The following is a 24,870-nucleotide window of genomic DNA, read 5'->3' on the forward strand; positions in this document are numbered from 1 at the left end:
ACCCATAATATTATTTCTAGGAAATGATCATCTCCTAATTTCAAATGACGCTAACTTGACTAACTTAGTAACAGATGTTTAGCATACATTTTCTTTTTCTAAGTGAAGAATTGCCTGGAGTTTCTTGAAACACCCTTATATGTGCATAAAACCATAGGTGGTATTTACGTAAGTCTAAAATAGAGCCTACATGGCTACATGGTGCCTTGCTTAAAAGAAATCTGTTCCATTTGGAAAAAGGAGAGAATAATTATTGTCATTCATAACAAATTTTCCTTTTGTGTAGGTTTTGGAGATATGTTGATAACTAGTGGATAGTAATCAGGAAAACTCCATAAATGTTGAAATGAAAGATATTAATTTAATTGAATGTACTGGACTCTTTTACTTCTGCATTTGACTCATGGATTAAGATTTTATTTATTTGGTTTCCTTTGCTTGTTTTTAAGTCCTTGAGTTGTCTATTTTTCAGAGCCTTAGATCCCTTAATTGATTGAATTTTCACTGCAAATAGATAAAATTCCTGCTAGACAACAGTGCAGGTCTTAGAGGTCTATTTATATGCTTATTTAAATCTCTGGCATGAGTAGGTATTTAAAGCATGCTTTGGTTTGTAAATACTAGTTTCTTTATGGAATGTAACTGTGCCTCTTACCACTCGAATGAATTGATACCATCTATCTTCCTCTCCATCTTTAGATATATTATTTACCCAACTTTTAACTTCTCCAGGGTAAAGTAATAATATTTCACTACAATAAGAAAATTAATAAACAAGGTATAAAGGGACTACTTTTGAAAAAATGTTTTAGAAACTCAGTCCTTTTGATTAGTAACCAGCCTTAGTACCAGAAAAACTTCAAAGTGTCCTCTAAACATTGAATTTTCATCAGTGATGCTGCAAGCCTTAGTTCTCATCTTTCATGCTTACCATTGCAGTAACTTCAAAAGGATAAAAAGAAAGAATGGTAATCTCTCAAAGCAACCTTGTGCTCAGGCCAGTAATCACATATTTAGCTATCATGCATTCACAACTAGATAATTGCCTCATTAAACTGTTTTAATAAATATAATAATTAACATTTTTTTCTTACAAAAAAGCAAACATTCAAACCATTCAGAAATGAAATCCAGAGCCCAAGGGATTTCTAGAAGAAAATGAGAAAGAATTAGATAGCGTCAAATATAGACATCTTCAAAGGGAAAGAGATCATTTAAACTTGCGTTTTACTTACTGAAATATGTTCTGCATATTTTATTGTTTTCATTATCTTGGTTATTATAATCCAGCCAGTGAATGTTCAAAGAACATAAAATCCTACAAATAAACTGAATATAAGTGAATTTACAAAAGACAACAATTAAGATCAAAAGTTTGACATGCAAGCTTTGATTATATAAAGCAATTATATTTCCAGTGGTGTTCCAGTATTATGATTTATCAGAAGAAGAAAAATTTAACAGTTTTAAGCTTTACAACATTTTATTTTCATGTTGAATTTTCAGAGTTTAAGTAACTTAGAAACCTTATCTGAATCTGCATAGTATTGTCAAAGTGTTCCAGTATTATATGATTTATCCGGAGAAGAAAAATTTAAAAATTTTAAGTTTCGTGACTTTTTATTTTCATGTTGAATTTTCAGGGTATAAGTAACTTGAAAACTTTATCTAAATCTGCATAGTATTGTCAAAGTTTTGGGTGATAAACCCTTTGCAGAATTAGATTGTATGCATTCTGGGTCAGTGTAGGAAGTTATAATGGATACCAATATTTGAACAAAAATTAGATATATTACAACAGATAATGTGGTCAGCAATTAGGTGGTTATTTGAGGGAGTACTGAAAACTATACCAGAGAGAACTCAAACAGTGAGTGGTGTGAGTTGGAGGAGTGGTAGGTTGTGAAGCAGCATCTTGGAACCAGAATAGACCAAAAATTAGATTTCATTTGTGAATTTAGATTTGTACTTAACTCAGGAAATAACTTTATACCAGCAGCTTTCTAAAGCTTTCACCTCAATAAAATAGAAACAGCAATTAAAAATTAAAAACATAATTCTTTCTATAAAATTATGTATAGAAGAAAGTAATTTATCTTGATAATACATGTAAAAAGTAGTTTTAAAAGCTATATTGGCTGGCAAAAAAAGGCAAGTGTTTTACAATATGATGGTAAAAAGAAAAAAAGAGAAACTAATGGGAGTCATTAACTATTCTCAGTGAACATTTCTCCCTTAAATGCTGGAGTTTAAAAGTTACCCTTTAAGATGATTAGGGTATTATCTAGATCAGTGCTTCTTAAATTTATAGTGCATGGAGAAAGCACCTGAGCATCTTGTTCAAGTGCAGGTCCTGAGGCATCTGGGGTGGGATCTGAGATTCTTTGCTTTGAGCAAGCTTCTAGGTGGTGCAGATGCTTGCACTTTGCACCACACTTTGAGTATGACCTAGATCAACCTTTATGGAACCTACGTCTCATCAATCTCTCAAAGCATATGGACTAAGAAATACATGCTTTTTCAAGAAGAACATATGTTTAGAGGGTTACTGAAACAATAAGAAAAACTGGTAAGGTTTAAAATACGGAGAATTGTAGTTCCAATTTTGGCAGTACATTTTAACTATCAGCTTGTTATGTAAAATAGGTGAGTAGGGCAGATTAAAAAGGATCTATTTCTAAATATTAACGTTAAGTGTAGGGCTTAATCAGAAAGGCCTAATGAAGAACTTGGGGAAAGGGTGTGTGTGTGGAGGGGTTGGTGTTGAAATCAGAATGATCAAAGACGGGAACAGTAAGCAAAGGAAGGGTGGCAAGTTAAAAGCACTGTCCAGTGGATAGAGGAGAATAGGGAAGAGATGACATTAGGCAACAGGCAAGGTGGACTGAACTGGTTAGATTTGCAGATGAAAATGGGAGTTGAAAATAAGGGACAACTTAGTAAGTTTAAAAACCTAGCACTCTATAGATATTACTTCCACCTTCTACCAATAATAGGAGACTGCTAAGTTAAAATAATTCCTCTGAAATTCTGGAGAAATAATCCTAATATACACACGTGTATATGTACATATGTATATATGCATATATATATATATGTCTGTATTAAATTCTGAGTTTCAGTGAAGTAATCAGGGAATAATTTATAGTTCATATATTTTCCAAATATCATTAGAAGAGACTCCGTAAATACGGCATTAATGTAAACCATCAGATTTAGCATTCTGAAACCCCAGAAAACAATAAAACATGAGAAGGAATTTAAGCTTTATAAAAATTCCATGATTACCAAAAGTGCATAACCTGAATCTAACCATGACACAAACTGAAATTAGGCCACAGTTTACAAAATAATTGGCTTATGCACTTAAAAAATGCCAATGTCGGTTGGGCGAGGTGGCTCACACCTGTAATCCCAGCACTTTGGGAGGCCAAGGCGGGTGGATCACAAGGTCAGAAGATTGAGACCATCCTGGCTAACACAATGAAACCCCATCTCTACTAAAAATACAAAAAAATTAGCTGGGTGTGGTGGCACATGCCTGTAATCCCAGCTACTCGGGGGGCTGAGGCAGGAGAATCGCTTGAACCCAGGAGGCAGAGGTTGCAGTGAGCCGAGATTGCGCCACTGCACTCCAGCCTGGGTGACAGAGCAAGACTCTATCTCAAAAGAAAAAAAAAAAAAAACCAAAAAATAAACCAAAAACAAAAATGCCAATATCATGAGACTCAGGAAAATGCACATGGGTGTGCACCTGTTTATGCACCCACACACGCACACACACACACCCCTTAAGAACTGTTCCAGGTGAAAGGAAACTAATGAGATGTGACAAAATGGACATACTTCATGATCTTGGATTTTCTATTGTTAGAAAGGACATCATTATGCAAATCACTACAACCCGAATAAAGTCTGTAGATTAGATAATAGCATTGAATCAGTGTTTAGTGCCTGACTTTGACAATAGTACTGTGATGTGTAAAAAAATTCCTTGTTTTTAGGAAATGCACAGTAATATAATTAGGGGAAAAGGCATCATGTCTGCAACATACTCTCAACTCTTATGCTGTTTGTTTTAATCACTTATGTGTGTGCCTGTGTATATACATCTTTTTCATGTATTTATAGAAAATACATGTGTTTATATATCAAAAAATAAAAACTCCATAAGTTTTTATGGCTGCATTGAAAATGGTAGGAAATTAGGTAAATATTAGAGGGAAAACTAAGAACAGGATATAGGTCAAACATTTTGACACAGGTATTATTTGACTTCTGTTCTTCTATCACCAATCTCCACACACCAAAGAAGAAAAGGTTTTCAATATAATTGTAAGTTGGAAAGTAATAACAAGAACATAATAGCTTAGAAATAATGGCAACTGGTACCTATGGTACCTATTAACTCATCAAATCATTTCATGTATCTATGTTCATATTGAGAAGCCAACATTCTTAATATCATCTAGCTCACTATCATGCAATGAACCAGTCTGGAACTTTACCCAGGATAAATCATGTGATATTTATGTTTGCATATTTTTTAGTTAAAGTGAAAATAAGCCAAAAATCTAAATTGAACATAAAAGCAAGGGGAAACTCGGTTTTTAAGGAAATGATGAATAGGATGTGATAGCACATCAATCTTTGAGAAAGGGGATATGAGATCACTGGAGAGGGGCTGCCTAACAGAAATGCAGTGTTCTAAATTCTAATTTTTGAAGAACATTGGTCCTAAGCTATCCTTCTATGAATAAAATATACTCTTTGGGGGTAAAAACTGTGTAAATGGGATAGGCTATATTGTAATTAACAAGCAAGAAGGAGAATAACAAATCACTCTTGCTCTCCAAGCCCATACTTACAAAGAGAAAACAGGCACCGATCATTGCTGCTTTGACTGTTACATCTAGATCTGCAGGAACATGAATTCCAAAATTGTCAGCATTTGTGAAGACATCATTTACAAATCCTGACCAGTACTTTGAAATCTTCCCAATTGTAAGCTTGTCATTAATGGTTTTCACCTTTAGAAGGAAAATAAGGAGTATTAAATTTGAAAGTGTAAAAAGTGGTTTTATACCTCTGAGGGTGTTTATGAGAGATTTGAATTATTTTATTTGTCATCTTCAAATGACAATTCCATGTTACTCATTCCATCATATAAGCATAGGTTTGTAAATTTAGCTTTTCAGTTTACTTTTTAGAAACTTTGCTTTTTTGACAGTTTTCTAGTGCATCATAATTCTTTTTCTTTTTTGTATGCAGATGGAGAACATCAGGATAAATAATTAAGGCTCAGCCACCACAAGATGGCAGCAGGTACATGGTTCAATTGTATGATCTAAGCATGAAGGCGATCTCTTTACCTGAGGTCCAGATTTTAAACCTGAATTCTCCATCTTAAAAATATAAAAGAAGATATGTTTGAAAAAATATTTCAGAAGGAATTAAATTAACTTCTAGGCATAATTTGTAAACTTTCAAATTTCAGTTGCTAAAATTTTATAATTATTAAAACATTTAAATATTATTGGCCATTGTTAAATCACATTTTTATATTATACTCAGACATTTATTAGGTCAATACTTTCTAACAAATCCTAAATCCTATTTTTACATTAAAAAAATCTTCCTGGTTAATGTACCACATAGAAAGTTAAGACCAACTAGACATCAATGAGTCCTTCTCAGCTAGAAGGAGTTCACAAATCGACTTTATCAGCTATTCGTTTGTTTATTCTGCTTCCCATCCTGATGCTGAAAGTAATTCAAGAGAAACTACCACTTTTTTCAGGGTAGTAAAAGATAGAGAATAGAGAGGGTTACTTAGGATATTTCTACAGCATGAATGCTAAAACTCTTATGTTTAAAGTCCTCCTGAATCATATTACTCTTAGGAAAGTCATGCCAAATCCTTTGGGGATAGGGTGAAGTTAGAAGAGCTCAGTTTGCAAAATTTGCATTGTATTCTATGTGCATGGTGTTTCCTGAAGTCCTGAGAACTAAATGCCCTTGCTGAGATATTTATGTATGAATGGATGAAAAATAAATATACACTTTCAATTAGGCTGTCTCCTCTACCTAAGATGTATGTCCAGGACAACCTGCTAAGATAGTTGATATTGCTACAGATCAAATTTGCAACTTTCTATTTTTTAAATATTCAATTTATACAAATATGAGAATAAGTTTTGTTTTTTTTTTTTTTTTTGAGACGGAGTCTCGCTCTGTCGCCCAGGCTGGAGTGCAGTGGCGCAATCTCTGCTCACTGCAAGCTCCGCCTCCCGGGTTCACGCCATTCTCCCGCCTCAGCCTCTCCGAGCAGCTGGGACTATAGGCGCCCGCCACCACGCCCGGCTAATTTTTTTTTTTTTATATTTTTAGTAGAGACGGGGTTTCACCGTGGTCTCGATCTCCTGACCTCGTGATCCGCCCGCCTCGGCCTCCCAAAGTGCTGGGATTACAAGCTTGAGCCATCGCGCCCAGCCTTTTTTTTTTTTTTTTTTTTTTTTTTTAACAAAACTAACTTAGCAAGTCTTAGAAACACAGGTTTTGAGTTAATGCTATTTTAATGTAACGTGCTGCTGAAATGAGATCTAAACTGGGATATGTGATCACAAGGGCCATAGGAAAGAATATACATAATATAGATGATTCTAAACTATATATATTGGCTTTATGCCATGTGTCCTGTGATTCTACATAAATAAAACATACTGAAAAGAGAATGAAGTGCTAATTTTCAAAATCAGGAAATATTGGTTATCTTAAAAAGGCAAAGCTATGTGTCCAAAAATTTTTGATGTTCGAAGTCTTGGACACATTAAAATAGCAACACATTTACTATTCTAATCAAAGAGATATAGTAGCTTTGTCCATAAAACACATAGAATTATTTTTGGCTAAATATGCTTTTATTATAGTAAATTTATTAAAATTGCTTCGGATAATACTTACACTGGTCTATGACAGATATGATGGCCAAGGTGATAAATTTTGTAATATTATTTTTAAAAAATCCTTGGACTTTATATCTCTGGATTTACATATTCCTATTCTTAGCATGTACAATATGGGCTGATTACATTATATTACGAATATGTTATTTTCTGAACTTATTTTAGATGAAATTAATTTGAACATATAAAAAATTGAATTATGTTGCAAAAAAAAAATCAGGACCTAAATGAAAACTTCTTTCATTTTGTCAATTGTACCTCAAAATCCACATCGCCAAAACAGCCACATGTCACACAAGGACCAACAATTTTCAAAATATCTTCTTTGTTTGCATTTTGGATTGTGAATTTAGGCAGAAAGGGGTCCCACTTCTGTGTAACGTAACCAACTATAGTACCAGGAGGGGCTTGGATTTCTAACTGTAAGAAGAGATAATGATAAAATAAGATTTTCTTAGGTTATCATATTTTAATTTTACTATAATGTCAATTTACCTGTAAACAATATACTGTTATAAAATTATTTTGATATTCTACAAATCATTCTCAATATCTGCTTCTAAGGATAAAGATTTTATAAAACATTTTATAGAAAACAAAGAAATTCACTGTATAAACATATGTTTAGCACTGTGCACTAGAAGTGTATGTCTTATTTCCCTAAAAAGAATCTGCCCCACGACTATCTTCTGACCCTAGGACAGTGGCTTCTTTGCCGTTTTATCCCAAGTACAACAGTTGGTCAACCACTGAAGAAGCTGTTCCTATGTGGTTACTCATATCTACTCCTTCTAATTGTAGCTACAACACACATCTATTTTAAGCCTCCTTTATCAATTATTGAGTATTCGTATTTTTTCTCTCAGATTATAAACTCCCAGATTATCTGTATTTAATTAAAAACAAATGCTTCTTGCAGATTTATAGTCATTAGACACCAGTTTGATTGCTGGTTTCTGGCTTCCAAAGTGTTTGAGACTAGTAGTTGGATTTTTGCATGATCAGGCATTACTTTAGTATTTGACTCCATTACCTTTACATATTTGTGTAACCCAGTCAAATATTTTGTAAAATAAATTGGGGGTGGGTACAAATTTTTAAAATGTTTGCTTTTAAACCAAGACATCTCTCCATCATCTGATCTCATTTTGACTTTTCTTATTAAGTTCATAGTCTTATGCATATGTCTATAACGTTCTTGGATAGATAAAAGTGATTTCAACTAGACTGCTTAGAATTAATATAGATTTGCTCTGGGATCACTTTTAAAGTTATTAATTTGCTATTGATCAAATTTTTTAAAAAGTTACTAATAAATATCAAGATATATATTATGTTTAATTTATGACCCGGGACTACCATTAAAGAAAACGTTAATTATCAAAAATTTTTAAATGAGCATATTTCTGTGATCATAATGACTACACTTTCTTGGTGCATATCAATATTAAATATCCACAGTAGACAGATGGAAATTCTTGGGCTCCATGCACGAGCACTCCAATCATCTTATCACTTAGCCAGATGCTTACCTAAAAATAGTTGGAGAATTAGCTTTGATATATGTTATTAGAAACTTCCCTAAATAACCATCTTTCATATTAATATTTTCCCATCATCCTAAGGCCAGTACTTATCCACAAGTTCTAACAGAGAAGGTTGGGCTTAAATTAGGACACCTGGATCAAGTCCCATCTATAATATTTCCTGATTTCTTGAATGTATAGTCATAGGTAGCCACCTCCACTCTCCTTCCTTGACTGCCAAATGTAGAGAGTAATTATTTCTAGCTCCTAGAGATTTCATGATTCTATTCTTGCTCATGAGTAGAATATCATGGTATCAAAGCCAGTAAGGTAAGTAAAAGTTCTATGTCAATTTAACTGCATAAGTCAATGAAAGTTATTATTACAGGCGTACTAAATAATAATGTAAATCTATTGTATATTAAAATAAAATAATTGAATTATTCCCTGTAGAACAATAACATTGTCTTGCCAAACCTTGGGCTTTGTCATAAATGGGATGCATTGTGAGATTCCATACCAAATAATAATATCTATCCAAGAGGACACCTTAGAGGAGTTTAATATCACTTAGCACTTCCTGGACTTTGCTCCAGTTGGAGAAGACAAAGGGTGTATATGCCCAATGGTGGAACCTGTAGACATTACAATTACATGACTACTATAGAGATTCCAGAGGTCTATCTCATTTACATGATGCATGAGCTGTCCTCAACAGTTTACATCACGAAAGCCACCATAGTTTTTGGTTGGAAAGGAAAAAAGTTTAGTGAATTACCAAATCCTCAAGCTGATCTGATCCTAAAGGAGCAACATACTATTAATAATTAAAACAACTGACAGGTTAATTGCCTCATTGCTCCAGATGAATTCCTTTTAAAGAAACAAACGCTAATCTTAAAAACCAAAAAAGACAACCAGAGCCAGTAACTAACCTCTTGTAGGTAGCAAGGGCACCAGCAGCTGTTACATCTCAAGGGCCTGTTCACTGTAATGACCTCTCGACCTGAGTTATCTGTGATCCTCAGGGTGCAAGATCGCAGAGTGGAACAGAAAGTACGATTGAAGCAGATGCTTTCCTCCACTGCAAAGTAAATTCTTTGTCCCAAGCTGTTTTTAATCTCATATTTGTTGGAGGTCTCAGTACCAAGTATCACTAATGGAGGAAAAAAAAAAATTATAAAAACATTTTTTTCCTTAGTATTGATAACTTTAAATAAAGGGGAGATGTTATTAAAAGAATACAGTGTCTGATCAATTATTAAGTATATGGTATCTTCTTCACACAAATTTATTTCTATGCTCTAAATTTTTAGGACTTAGCCATGGAAATAAAAGTAAATGGTGAGAATAAAGCTATATAATTAATTAATGTTTATTCCAGATACATGACCTACTTGAGAACATATAGTGTACCTTTTCACTAAAGGACAAATGCTTTAAAGAATAATTTATAACTCAAAAAATAATTATATTATTGTTATAGAACTATTGGGACAACTCATGGTGATAATAGTGATTTTGTCTAAAATATTTGTCTGGTAATACATCTAAAGGTGTATGCTATCCTGCTATTTCAATTTTTATATATATTTAGGCATAATATAGAGCACTAAACCCAGAAAATACTCAAGTAATTTGAATCCAGTTAGTCATGCTTGTAAATTTGTAGATTCTTAAATAATTTGCCTATTTGGTAAATCACTGATAAAACGATAAAACAGTAACATTTTGTTTTGATAACTTTTTGTTATTTAGTCAAAACTTTGACTTCCATTTTTGAAATTATTAAGAAATTTAAATGATTAGCATCCATGGAAATGATCAAATACCTTTTACTATTTAAAGTAGATGTAATGTCAGAATTTGAATGGCAATATCACCAAAGATTCAGAGTTTTACACTTCTATCTAAATAAGACGAATAATTTTACTTTCAGCTTTTAATTGAAAAAAGACCTAGTACTCTTTTTGATCTAATTCTATTCTACACATTTAACTTTCTCATTTATAACATATTTAGATGCAAAGAAACTTCTGAAAACTAAAATATTTTCAATAGTTTTAATAAATACATAATATATATAAAATGCACTTACTTCCAAGCAGCTCCACCTGCTGGTGTATAATTATCAGGTCTAACTGTAAAGGATGACATAAAGGAAATGAAAAGTATTAACATCACATTGAAAACCTTTGGAGATACTGCTATTACCCTATTGACTGTATTACATAAAATTAGTGATTTTCATGCTTTCTATTAGGAAAATGTTTGAAAATGTCTCACATTTTATAATGCAAAAGAACGTAAATTTTTTTTTTATTTAAGTAAAAATTTAGAAGAACCCTGAAAATTCCAAGGCAGCATTGAGCAAGAATAAGAATAGCAACGGGGCTTGGCGCAGTGGCTCGTGCCTGTAAATCCAGCACTTCTGGAGGTCAAGGTAGGCAGATTGCTTGAGCCCAGGAGTTCGAGACCAGTCTGGGCAAAATGGCAAACCCCTGTCTTTATAAAAAATACAAAAATTAGCTGGCTGTGGTGGCGTGCGTCTCTAGTCCCAGCTACGGTGGAGAGAGGCGGAGTTGGGAGGATCGCTTGATCCTGGGAGGTTGAGGTTGCGGTGCACCGTGAACCAGTACACTCCAGCCTGGTTCCCAGAGGGAGACTCTGTCTCAATTAGAAAAAAAAAAAAAAAAGAAAAAGGAGGCTGAGACAGAATTAACTCTGTGTTAACTCTGCAATAATGAGAAAATTAGAGTAGATCTTGAACACAAGAGTTTGTGAAGATTTTTAAACAATCTCTGAATTATAATGTTTAAGATGTTTTACAACTCAATTTTTTTAAAAGACATGAAGCAACACAATAATGATTTGAATGCCTGGCCTCTCCTCTTAACCTCTGCCTACCTCTATTAACACTCTGTCAAACTGCAACTCGTATCGTTCAGTGATGGAATATATTTGTTAAACCTGAAAGGTTATTGTATACATTTTTCTCTCATTCACGCTTTCCTTTGGACTAAAAATAAAAATGAGTTCCTGTGGATGCCAACAAAATACCAGTTTAAGTCAAATAAATGTTATGGCACTAAATACATTACAAAATTTGACTTATGTAATTAAAAATAAAGTTAATTTACAGCGATAAAATATCCACAGATAATTGAGAAATGATGATTAAATTAAAAAGTCTGCCATGCAAATTGCTTTTTAAAGGAAATATGAAAGTTATGTTCTTATAAAGAAATTTATTTGTGTTTATTTTATTTTTATTTTTTGAGACAGAGTTCAGCTTTGTGGCCCAGGCTGGAGTGCAGTGGCACGATCGTGGCTCACTGCAACCTCCACCTCCTGGGTTCAAGCAATTCTCGTGCCTCAGCCACCTAAGCAGTTGGGATAACAGGTGCACACCACCATACTCGGCTAATTTTCGTATTTTTAGTAGAGACACAGGGTTTCGCCGTATTGGCCAGGCTGGTCTCAAATTCCTGGCCTCAGGTGATCCACTCACCTCCGCCTCCCAAAGTGCTGGCATTACAGGTATGAGCCACTGTGCCTGGCCTATTTGTGTTTATTTTCAATCCGATATTCAGTACTTGAAGATCCAGTAATGCAAAAGCATGAACACTGAATATGCTGCTGATCATTGTATTTTCTAATGCTTCATTTTTCCTTTCACCTTAAAATTTTCTTCACCATATTCTCCCTTCGCATTAATAAACTCACCAGTAACTATTAAACTAACCAGTCATTACTAAAATTTGGTATTGATTGGGCATCACAATCTCAGAACATTTGAAGCTGATTTCCCTCATTCTCCTTGTATGTCCTAAGGTGAAGGTAAAACTACTATCATTTTCTCTATTTAAATCTTATTATTGATAAAATAATATGTATGGCTTCTTTTTTAAGATTCACAAAAAACATTTTTCCAAAAATAATTTATGATCTAAGATATTCTAAAACCTAAATTTACAATAATGAGAAAGCTTTTATTAGAAAAAAAATACTAGACCAAGTCTTTAGTAGTGTACTGCATTAGTTTTGTTATCTTCTGAGGAAAATGGAGTGGTAAGCCTCAACAATGATATACATTATTATTTAGTAGTTGATCTATGCAAAAGTAACTTAGAAATGGAGATCTGTGTGGTCATGAATAAAGTGGCAGTTTAGGTACTTTGAATACTGTTGTCATGAATCAAGTTTTAGTGTGGAAATTTAGAAACCATTAATTGAAATCCACCTGACAATGAAAAAGTAGTACTTCTCTAATATCCAACAATAACAGTTTTTTTTTATTATTATTATACTTTAAGTTTTAGGGTACATGTGCACAATGTGCAGATTTGTTACATATGTATACATGTGCCATGTTGGTGTGCTGCACCCATTACCTCGTCATTTAGCATTAGGTGTATCTCCTAATGCAATCCTTCCCACCTCCCCCCACCCCACAACAGTCCCCAGAGTGTGATGTTCCCCTTCCTGTGTCCATGTGTTCTCATTGTTCAATTCCCACCTGTGAGTGAGAACATGCGGTGTTTGGTTTTTTGTCCTTGAGACAGTTTACTGAGAATGATGATTTCCAGTTTCATCCATGTCCCTACAAAGGACATGAACTTATCATTTTTTATGGCTGCATAGTATTCCATGGTGTATATGTGCCACATTTTCTTAATCCAGTCTATCGTTGTTAGACATTTGGGTTGGTTCCAAGTCTTTGCTATTGTGAATAGTGCCGCAATAAACATATGTGTGCATGTGTCTTTATAGCAGCATGATTTATAGTCCTTTGGGTATATACCCAGTAATGGGATGGCTGGGTCAAATGGTATTTCTAGTTCTAGATCCCTGAGGAATCACCACACTGTCTTCCACAATGGTTGAACTAGTTTACAGTCCCACCAACAGTGTAAAAGTGTTCCTATTTTTCCACATCCTCTCCAGCACCTGTTGTTTCCTGACTTTTTAATGATGGCCATTCTGATCTTTGACAAACCTGACAAAAACAAGCAATGGGGAAAGGATTCCCTATTTAATAAATGGTACTGGGAAAACTGGCTAGCCATATGCAGGAAGCTGAAACTGGATCCCTTCCTTACACTTTATACAAAAATTAATTCAAGATGGATTAAAGACTTACATGTTAGACCTAAAACCAAAAAAACCCTAGAAGAAAACCTAGGCATTACCATTCAGGACATAGGCATGGGCAAGGACTTCATGTCTAAAACACGAAAAGCAATGGCAACAAAAGCCAAAATTGATGAATGGAATCTAATTAAACTAAAGAGCTTCTGCACAGCAAAAGAAACTACCATCAGAGTGAACAGGCAACCTACAAAATGAGAGAAAATTTTCGCAAACTACTCATCTGTCAAAGGGCTAATATCCAGAATCTACAATGAACTCAAACAAATTTACAAGAAAAAAACAAACAACCCCATAAAAAGTGGGCAAACGACATGAACAGACACTTCTCAAAAGAAGACATTTATGCAGCCAAAAAACACATGCAAAAATGCTCATCATCACTGGCCATCAGAGAAATGCAAATCAAAACCACAGTGAGATACCAATAACAGTTTTTTTTAATTGAATAACTACCATAAGGTAGTCACTGTGCTAGATGTTTAGACAGTGTCTGATTTAATCCTCACAAAAACTCAGAGAGAATATCATTAATTTTAAATGTGAGGAAACAAGCCCACAGAGATTAGGTAATTTGCCTACCATCACAGAACTTGTAAATGGACATCAATTCTGACATGCATTCTATTCTGTTTCTTTGCTGACATCACTACGCTAAATTTAAGGGAAATAAATCTTAAGTGATGATATGAAACTTGAATACCTTTTCTATTTTCTTTACTCTTATACCCTCCCCATCTTCTGTAATAACATTTGATTTGCTCTCTCTGTGAAAAAATCTCCTGGATTTGAGGGAGTTGTTTGTTCTAGGCTGTTCTTGTAGTTTTCTTTAAATAGCACATAGCCACTTATAAACCATGGCCCAAAGGGGCATTTTCCATTCTTTTTCTATTGATTGATAGACTAGGAATTTTGGAAACTTTAAACAGATTGAATTATACGTTTAGGTGTCATGGCAAGTAAAACTTAACTCCTTAAGTATGAAAGCTGTAGAAATGAAAACACAATGAGAGGATTAGATGTATGGCTTAATAATTAATTTTTAAAAAAAATCAAATTGACAGGTATCAATGATTCCATTTGATATATATTTCAAAATAAATTGGATATTTACATGTTTTGTAGACTTTAACTCATTACTCTTACGTATAGGTGACTAAATCATAATAATTATTCTTTGACACTATACTGTAAAATGTTATTGACTGTATCAACATGTAAATCTAATCTGGAAAGAATCTATTGATTTTATTCTTAGATTTAATGTACATTATATAGCTAAACACTCATATATGTATATTTTCAAATTGTTCATGGAAACAAGATTCTCAATAGTAATTGGATGGACTTGATTAAAAGAGAATAAATAATGTTAAAATATTTTATTTAAATTTTTTAATTTAGAATGATATTTATTGTATGTTTCCTGTTTATCCATTGATTAATGTACTATTTCCAAATGTTCATTATTTTGTTTGATTTTTTGTGGCTTTTAGAGAAAAGTTAGCATCTAAAAAATCATTTTATATTGTGTCTCTTCCATTTTCATGGCATAACACTTTTGAAGTGCTCATTCCTCCTTTTATATGTGCACTGCTTTAAGTAAAGAAAATAAAGCTTCTTTTAGTATAAAGTGAGGAAATTATCTTTCCCTTTAGAAGTAGAATATTCAACAATTGGTGGCATATTTTTCTTTTCTTGGAATGATTAACAAAGGTATATTTTTGAAAAATTTATTCCATTTTAGAACCAAAGCCAGTGGGCTCATATCTCTACTTATTGAACATAACAAAAATGTATTCATGTCGAGCATCTGGCTCTGGGTGTGTCATCATTCATGAATGGAAGAAGAATATGTGATGACCATATGTGATCATCAAACCTCAGCCCTCTGGCATTGGTATATCACTTTTATACTTGGCAAAACCTTGTCTGACAACATTCCCAAACAGCTTGCAGCAGTTAATCAACTCTAGTCAGCTATTACAGCTGATCCTTTCTGCAGATGGAAGATGGTAGGTTCGCGTTTCCAGCTCTTTTACATATCTCCCTGAGCTCTCCAGTCTCTAAAGTACATTTGTCTGCCAGTGGGTTTCTGGAGAAGGCATCTGCAATTGTAAACATTTTCCCAGGAACATATGCTGCGTGCAGCTTAAACCCTATCAGGCATAACAGAAATCTCTTGTACCTTAAGGGAATTAACACAGAGATTTGATTTTGATAAAGGAGATAGACCTTGTAGTTTGAAAGAATGCCAAACAAGTTGAAAATTGCAGCAGATGTGCTGACATCTCAATATTAGTGTAATTGTACTTCTAATCTTTTTTAGGATAAAATACAAAAGCAACAATAATATACATACATGAATAGCAATAGCTATTTATATGCCATAAAATTCAGATAGTGATATTTTGATTGATTTATTATAAGGCTTAAATCCTGCCTACTCTGCGATGACTAGAACAGTGACTATACCCAATAGCAATATGCTCTTTTAAGCAAATTGGCCTGGAGATGCAGTGGTATCAGCAGACAATGTTCACTTTATAACTGCTTTCTCTTGGATTTGTGTCCTCCTTTTGAGATTCAGTTGAAGACACTGAACTCTCAGCTCATTGTTGAAGTCTCTCTCAAGTACTTTGATCCTTAACAACCTCTCTCTCCTCTATACACCTGCACAAATTACAATAGTGTGTGTTTATCAGTCATTTGTACACAGGCTTGCACTTTGTATTGACTTTTTTTTTTTGTCTTGCCAATTAGGTTGCAGAACTTTTGGGTGAGAGGGTCTAGGTTTCATGCTTTTTATATGTCTCGAGTATAGCAAGCACTTGACAAATATTCTTTAATTAAATAGCTGTAGATTACTAGATATATTAGAAAATTTCTTTTCTTTTCTTTTCTTTTCTTTTTTTTCTTTTTTTCCAAAGCAGGGTCTCACTCTGTCACCCAGGCTGGAGTGCAATGGTGAGATCACAGCTCACTGTATACTTGACCTTCCTGGGCTCAGGTGATCCTCCCACCTCAGCATCCTGAGTAGCTGGGACCACAGGCAAATGTCACCATGCCCTGATAATTTTTGTAGAGATAGGTTTTTATCATGTTGCGCAGCCTGGTCTGGAACTTCTGGCTTATCCACATGCTGTGGGCTCCAAAAATGCTGGGATTACAAGCATGAGCCACCATGCCTGGCATATTAGACAATTTCTTGAGGAAAAATTTACTGACACCTTGAACAATGAACAAGTGGATAAATATGGTAAACAGCTCCATCAAAAATATTTAGTCTCATCATTCTGTCAAATAAATAAGGAAGATAAAAGTAGTAATAAGATACATTTTAAAAATAGTAGAAATAAATAAAATTAATATTTTATAGTTTTATAATTTATAATGCTTTTTTCACTTCGGTAAATTATTGGTTAAAGTCTTTCAACCTTGATTGAAAAGCCAGAAAGAAAGTTTGTATTAATTTTAAGGGTAGAACATATCTGTAGTAATAGAAAGATAAAAATACCTGGCTTAAATATTCTAGACCAGGAGGGAGACTGACTGTTGGCAGGAAACTGCTTGGCAGAGGGAGACTCAGCTGCCATGCTTGGTTCCCTGGATTGGAAGAGGCAGGAAGGCTTTGGTCCGGGTCTGGAGCTCCAGGAAGAAAACCAGGCAGACCTCTTCTTTGGTTCTGGGCATCTGCAAGAGAATGAAATCCCAATCCATATTTAAATGTAGGCCATTTTATTTAGTCCTTCTTAAAATATTTGTTACTTCTTGATTGATAGGATAGTTTATCTCCTGACTCTCATTTTAATGCCCTTTTCCTTATTTTCACTACTCACTGCCATTATTACTTGTCCCCTAAGTCAGAAAAAAAGAAATGCGGAAGACTGCTGGTAGTAGTTGTGAGAAAAAGTTGAATTTAGCCAAAATAAATGACTTTAGAAAAAAATATGCATATGTGTATATGTATGTGTATATATATAATTACTTGAATATATATACTTACTGCATATATATTTATATGCATACATAAATTATATATTATATAAATATATGAACCAAAATGTGGAGAGTAATTATTGGTTACTTTATACATATATAAATTATATATTATATAAATATATATAGGTATATACATATAAATTGATGTTACTTGAATATATATGCAGTAATATATGTCTATATATTTACATATATACTTATTTTTATATATTTATATTTATATAAGTCTATATTTATATAACCAATAATAGTTTGAAGCTATGCATCCTTTTGTAGCTCACCCAATATTACAAAATATAAAAGATATCATAATCAAAGAATTCTATAAAGTTTGACTAAAATTTTTAGAGAAGACATCTGTTTTCTATATTATTGTCAGGTAAATATGTTACAATTTTAATCATCTTTCATTTTGAAATTTGGGGGTTTGGTATTTACTTTGCATTGTTCTGTGTAATTTTATGTATAACCCCTAATAAGGTGGTATATGCAAAAGTCTTTTTGTTTAAAAATATAAATGATAGCCTTTCTACTATTTTTTTCTTCTCACATAACTACCATTTGGATATCTCTCTCATTAGATATCTTTTTTTTTCAAAGAATGTCAGTATTTTTACTTCTCATGTTTAGTAATCAACAAAGTGTTAGAGCTTTCACAAGTGCATTAAGTTAGTTTATCCACATTATGCTGTTTTAGATTGGGTATAGATGTGAAGCAAGGTTTGTGGCAGGTATTTTCAAATATGAGAAGGGACCGTATGAAGACAAGTAAATCGGATTGTCCTAAAGACATGTAAAAGAGAAGGGCAAGGAAATTGCTTCTGCATTGACAAGTAGGAAATTTATAACAGCTACACAAAGATTTGAGTATTCTCATTACTCATGTACCAAAATGGAAGTGAAATCTGTATAATTAGCAGCAAATTACAATGTTCTCACTTCAGCAATGACTCCCAAATTCATGAATGTTTTTGTGTGGGGTGGGGGGGAAGAAATATCTTTATCTTTTAAATCTGTGAAAAATAAATTCTAAAAATGAATTGGGTTTCCTTTGGTGATAGTAAATTTCTCATCATTAAGAAAACTCAAGCATATTCTGAATTCATTCATTATTTATTCATGAAGTAAATTCATTCATTTATTTATTTAACCTTAAGGTTATAAGAATAAACTGAGTTTATTATTATTAGTGTAGGGCCATTAAGTTTGTACTGGTCTGTGATATTTAGAATGTAGACATGCTTTATGGTTAGGACCAAATGGAATAACTTGTCAAATGGCCCCACTAAAATACAGCTTCCTACTGATAATACTATAGCAGTTTGGTTTCCACAAGGACCCCCATCCTGAACTTCTCATACATCTGGGGCAGATACAAAGGATATAGGCTTTAGACCTCCCCCTGCTCTTGAGAATGGCTCCTCAATAGGATCCTAAGAAGTAAACCCAGAGAAAGACTATGTAATACTATGTCAGATTTGGGAGAAGAGCTAATGGCCATTAATATAACAATAACGATGCAAAAATATTAAAAGGCAATAAACATTATTTCTTTAGCATTAGTGCAAAATGTACCATTGTCACTTTCAGAAAAACATAGAGGCAAAATTATGATCTAGGGAAAACTAGTTCACAATGATAAAATCCAGAATAGTGGTCCAACTTGGGAAACGGAGGATGCGTGGCTATCGGCTAGAAAGAGAACTTTATAGAATCTAGAAATGTCTATATCTTGATCTTGGTGGTGGTCATGAGTGGGTCCTCATTTTAAAAATCATGGAACCTAGGTTTTGTGCTCTTTATATACTTCACTGCAATATTATCTCTCAATTGAAAACCATGTGTAGGGATTAATTTCTAAGACTAACTGGTATAAGATTTTTAGATTCTCTCTCATTGTAAACTTAATTGTTAAAGGGATTCACAAATTATCCCAATTGTATCTTGTAAATTATGTTTGTTGTAACAAAATGCGGTAGGTCACGGAGGGTTTGGCGAGTAGCTGTACCTTCCCACCCAGGCCTGGAGGGCCTTAGACTTCACAGCAGGTCCAGAGGCATTAATGCACTTGGGGCTCAGAGGATATTATGTCCACAGTCTTTATTTAGGAGTAGAGTATGGGTGACTCTGCCTGAGACTGTTGAGAGATATCACTGTTCTGAGATCACTTGCTGCTTCTTCTGGGATTTTAGTTCACATTGAAGCAACCTTTGGAGACAGCTCTTGCTCAGTTCAGATCACCCTGTTTGAGAGCAACTTGCTCTTAAATTGTGTTAATTTCTACTAAGCCAGGGTGCTCCAGATCACACAAATATCTCTTCAGTTCTAATGGCACCCGGTATTTAGACTGTCTTGTGGTTTAGTAGTGCTGGTTGATCTGCCTATGAAATGTGTGAAATGTACAATTAGTCTGCATTTCCCTGGGAAAATGCTAATTGCCAATATAGTTACTGGGCAAGAAAACATGATGTTATAAATAATGTCTTTATATACAGTTGAAGAAAACTATCCACAAAAATGTTTTACTTAGATAATGGTGATAATTTGACTTGCCCTCTTAAACAAGATATCTAATTCACAAGAAAGCTTTGTTATCACTTATATTCTCCTAGGTAGTATGAAGTCTCTAATAGGTGTTTTATCCTTCCATGTGTTAAATATTTTGAGCCGGTTGCAGAAGGTGGGTCAGTTTTCCACCTGAAGTTTTGCTTCTAAGTTTAGACTTGGGTCTTTATCATTATGGAACATCACTGCTTCCTGGTAGATTAATCATATTTTGACATAATATTACTTTCCAGTCACAAGTTTCTTCAAAGACTCAGACAACCAGATGAAGAAGGAACTCCTTTGAATTTCGTACTGGCTTTGAATTTCTATCTACTCTTTTAAAAATGTATAACTAGCTTATAAATATTTTATACATTTGGCAACTCTTTACCTTACAGGCTACAGTATTGCTGTAACTCTTATTTTATACAGTGATGAAGTATTTTGGACTAAATGTTAGTGTCAGTCTTAAATGAAAGGAAATGTTTGTCAAGGTATTTGGCTTCAGATAGAAAAAAATGACACATATATTAAATTCATGATTTTGCTATTTCACATCTATATTTTACAATTTGTGTGAGCTTTCTCAGTGATTCTGAGGGACGGAGGGACTGGTCTACATTAAAGATGGATAAAAAATGGAAAGATTATCTCATTTGTTTCATATTAAATAGTGTCCAAAAGTATGTTTTGATAAAGGAAGCGAGTAAGCATACACATTTGTTTGAATGGATCACTAATTTAGGATATTACAAATTGATGGGCCCTATTATCCTATTTGTAATTAATTTAAAAGGCTTTCACCAATTATACTAATCATAATTCTTCATGCTAAAACTTTTCATTATAGCCTAGGCTTTAATGGTTCATTCTGACAATGAAATGAAAGCACATTTTAATTTTATTTCTTAAACAGTTTCAAAAGTGTTTTTAGTGAGATTGCACCTTACTTTAAAAACAACTACATCTCTTGCCTTTTTAGAACTTCTTTAAAGTAACAGTAATGATATTTTTGCAGTTTTAGGAATTTGAGAAAAAACTCATCAGTCCTACTCCCCAAAAGTCTGCTAAGTGATCTGTGTGCTTAAAGTAGATATTTTCTGTTTGTTTTCTGTCTTTAGTTTATCATAAGGAAATTTCAAGATATTTTTGCTTTATAATTCAGAAATACTTATTTCTAGCCCATCACATTTAAGAATCAATAATAACACATGTGAGATTCTTTATAATAAATGGCTATATCACATAATTTGAATAACAAATGGGAAATTAAAATTTAGAGAGTGTAACTGGATTGTTTGTAACTCAAAGGCTAAATGCTTGATGGGATGGATATCCCATTCCCCTTTATGTCCTTTTCACATTGCCTGCTTGTATGAAGACATCTCATGTATCCCATAAGTATATATACCTACTATGTACCCACATAAATTTTTAAAATTTTAATTTTTTTAAAAAATTATTAAATTGCACTTCAACACTTTCTAACTTATGTGTGAAAATTTTTCTTCAAGTCCTTTTAAACTTAAAATATCACCCTGTCCTTGTGCATAACATTGAAGATTCCCATTCTAAACTTTGCTATGCAGCTTTTCTTATTAATTCACTATGTTTGTATTCATGATAACTAAAAGATCGTTTGCATCTGAACTTTTACAGTCTGTCAGATAAAGTGTTTTTACATTTAACTCAACATGCTCCTGGGAGTTAAGATTTTAAAATCACAATGTTCAAAAGTGACAAATGACAGCTTTTGAAGTACCAATCTAACTGGTTGTAACACATCCACAATTGTATATTTTTAGTCATAATATAAGAAAAAATTATTAGTTGGTTATATTTACTCTTACCTTTAGAGGCCATGAAGATGTCTGAGTCACTTCTTCAAAGGTTGCCAGGTTGGAAAACAAAGGCTTTTCTTGTTGCAGCAAGGACAGAAAACGCAGCATGCACAAAACTTCAGAACGTGTTTGTCTGCCTCTTGTCAGCTTACATATAACAGAGGAAGGGAGTCCCTTGCTCTTTCTAGACTTCTGGACTTTATCAGTTTGGACAACAGAGTGAGATGAAACTGTCACAAAAGTAAACACTGTTCAGAAACCATCATATAACTTTGGTGGCTGAAGGAGCAATTTAAAAATAATAAAAACCAGAAAGGAAAGCACACAACACTCATTTTAAGTGTCTTTTTTTTTTTTTTTTTACCAAGTTGTTTTTGTATTTCTTAGAATGTACACATTTGCGTTCAGGTTTATATCAGAAATATCTTGTATTTCTTAATTTCTAGAAGTCTCCTTTGCAGATTCTGTGATAAAACATCCTATTGTATAAATTTTTGACAGTTCTAAATACAATTCTTTACATGTTGAAAATGTTTGAACATTATTATTCTTATTTTTCTATTGGATTTATCTCCATCTCTTCAACTCAAAACAAATAAGAAGAGGATATATTCCCCACTATTATATAAATAAATCTTTATTTTCATTTTTAATTGAATTTGATTAATCAGAGGCATTGGAATATATAAACCTTCAATAGCCTTGCAAAGCTAATCAAAATTTACAGATGATATTTAACTGTATTGAATTCTAAGGAAAGAAAACAAGTGCTGTAACCTTGACTGGACAGCTCGAATTTCTAAATGCAGCTGCCCAGGTGACCATGGAGATTTTGCTTACCAAGCCAATTGCCCTAGATGGTATGATTCACAAAGGTTGAACGTGCAGGATATATTGCATTATCAGCAACACTGCCTAGTTCTAAAAATAGTTAAGAGGCTTCAGGAGGTATACCTGGTGATGAAAAATTATAAAGTCAACCTCACAGTTTGCAGACTGCCAAAAGTTTGAGTTTTCCTTATTTGACAAAGAAGAGTGGTTTTGTTGTTGTAGTTTTCTTAGTGTTTGGAGTTGAAAAAAGCTACCATTATTTAAGTTGTCGTTTTGTAGAAAAGATGTGTGAATATGATTGGTATTTTTAAATTAAACTGTATGTTCCTTAAGTTTTTTTTAATGTTTGTCATGAGCATTTAGAAAAACCTTAATGCAAAAAATTAAGTTATTAACACTATCAAAGATTTTTTTAATATATATATTTTTTATTATACTCTAACTTCTAGGGTACATGTGCACAACGTGCAGGTTTGTTACATATGTATACATGTGCCATATTGGTGCGCTGCACCCATTAACTCGTCATTTACATTAGGTATATCTCCTAATGCTATCCCTCCCCCCTCCCCCCAACCCACAACAGGCTCCGGTGTGTGATGTTCCCCTTCCTGTGTCCATGTGTTCTCATTGTTCAATTCCCACCTGTGGGTGAGAACATGTGGTGTTTGGTTTTTTGTCCTTGCGATAGTTTGCTGAGAATGGTTTCCAGCTTCATCCATGTCCCTACAAAGGACCTGAACTCATCATTTTTTATGGCTGCATAGTATTCCATGGTGTATATGTGCCACATTTTCTTAATCCAGTCTATCATTGTTGGACATTTGGGTTGGTTCCAAGTCTTTGCTATTATGGGTAGTGCTGCAATAAACATATGTGTGCATATGTCTTTGCTCAGCAAAAGAAACTACCATCGGAGTGAACAGGCAACCTACAGAATGGGAGAAAATTTTTGCAATCTGCTCATCTGACAAAGGGCTAATATCCAGAATCTACAAAGAACTTAAACAAATTTACAAGAAAAAAACAAACAACCCCATCAACAAGTGGGCGAAGGATATGAACAGACACTTCTCAAAAGAAGACACTTATGCAGCCAACAGACACATGAAAAAATGTTCATCATCACTGGTCATCAGAGAAATGCAAATCAAAACCACAATGAGATATCATCTCATACCAGTTAGAATGGCGACCATTAAAAAGTCAGGAAACAACAGGTGCTGGAGAGGATGTGGAGAAATAGGAACACTTTTACACTGTTGGTAGGACTGTAAACCAGTTCAACCATTGTGGAAGACAGTGTGGTGATTCCTCAGGGATCTAGAACTAGAAATACCATTTGACCCAGCCATCCCATTACTGGGTATATACCCAAAGGAATATAAATCATGCTGCTATCAAACAAGATGTTTTGAAATGTGGTCATAACTCACCAGTTAATTTTGACTGCCCTACACAGCACAAATTTTGGAATAAAAATAAAAATCTTAGTGAATTAAACATATTTGTGAACTCTCCAAGAACAACCATATATGACTTGGGCATATGATGACATGAGCATATGACTAACTGATGGGATCTTTTAATATTTAATCTGCAGTACAGGCTTTTCAGATCCTCGAACCTGGTAATGCTACTGGTGAGGTATAGTCAATGCCTCTTTCTTCCCCTATGCATGCTCCCTGTCTTGCCAAAGACAATACCAATATATATTTTTTCTTTTTAAAGGCTCAGTGTTTGCCAACCTGAGATCTCCCTTTCCTTCATTCCTTTTTCTCAGCTTTTCTCAAGGAGAGGCTCACAAACTCTGTTTAACAGGGCTCTCACATGTTTCAAGTGTCCTAACACTGTGTGTTCACGCAGCTGGGAGATGCTGCTCCACAAGCTGGCCTCTCTCCTGTTGTTATTGCTGCTGCCATTCCACTTCACCTTCATAGTACTCAGTGCTCTTCTCCTAACACCTGCTGCCTTCCCAGAAGAACCAGGACAACCATTTATTACTCA

The 24,870-nt window shown here is 33.8% G+C and overlaps 1 protein-coding gene across 2 annotated transcripts in view; it reads right to left on the bottom strand.

Moving 5' to 3' along the window:
- The window catches only part of PLSCR5 (phospholipid scramblase family member 5), a 31,283-nt gene extending 8,220 nt beyond the window's left edge, over nucleotides 1-23,063 (bottom strand). The window contains exons 1-8 of one of the 2 annotated variants that reach the window (XM_003256680.2): nucleotides 22,042-23,063; nucleotides 17,160-17,335; nucleotides 10,590-10,632; nucleotides 9,427-9,647; nucleotides 7,224-7,385; nucleotides 4,869-5,030; nucleotides 1,236-1,318; nucleotides 1,044-1,148 (exon numbers count right to left, since the gene is read on the bottom strand). In XM_003256680.2, the coding sequence (XP_003256728.1) occupies nucleotides 1,280-1,318; nucleotides 4,869-5,030; nucleotides 7,224-7,385; nucleotides 9,427-9,647; nucleotides 10,590-10,632; nucleotides 17,160-17,335; nucleotides 22,042-22,054 (816 nt within the window). In that variant the 5' untranslated portion in view covers nucleotides 22,055-23,063 and the 3' untranslated portion in view covers nucleotides 1,044-1,148; nucleotides 1,236-1,279. Of the gene's footprint in view, nucleotides 1-1,043; nucleotides 1,149-1,235; nucleotides 1,319-4,868; nucleotides 5,031-7,223; nucleotides 7,386-9,426; nucleotides 9,648-10,589; nucleotides 10,633-17,159; nucleotides 17,336-22,041 lie in introns of those variants that run through there. The other variant, XM_012510633.2, reaches the window with a different exon arrangement.
- Between the last annotated feature and the right edge of the window lie 1,807 nt (nucleotides 23,064-24,870).

The sequence above is a fragment of the Nomascus leucogenys genome, chromosome 11, assembly GCF_006542625.1.
Source record: "Nomascus leucogenys isolate Asia chromosome 11, Asia_NLE_v1, whole genome shotgun sequence".
NCBI lineage: Eukaryota > Metazoa > Chordata > Mammalia > Primates > Hylobatidae > Nomascus > Nomascus leucogenys.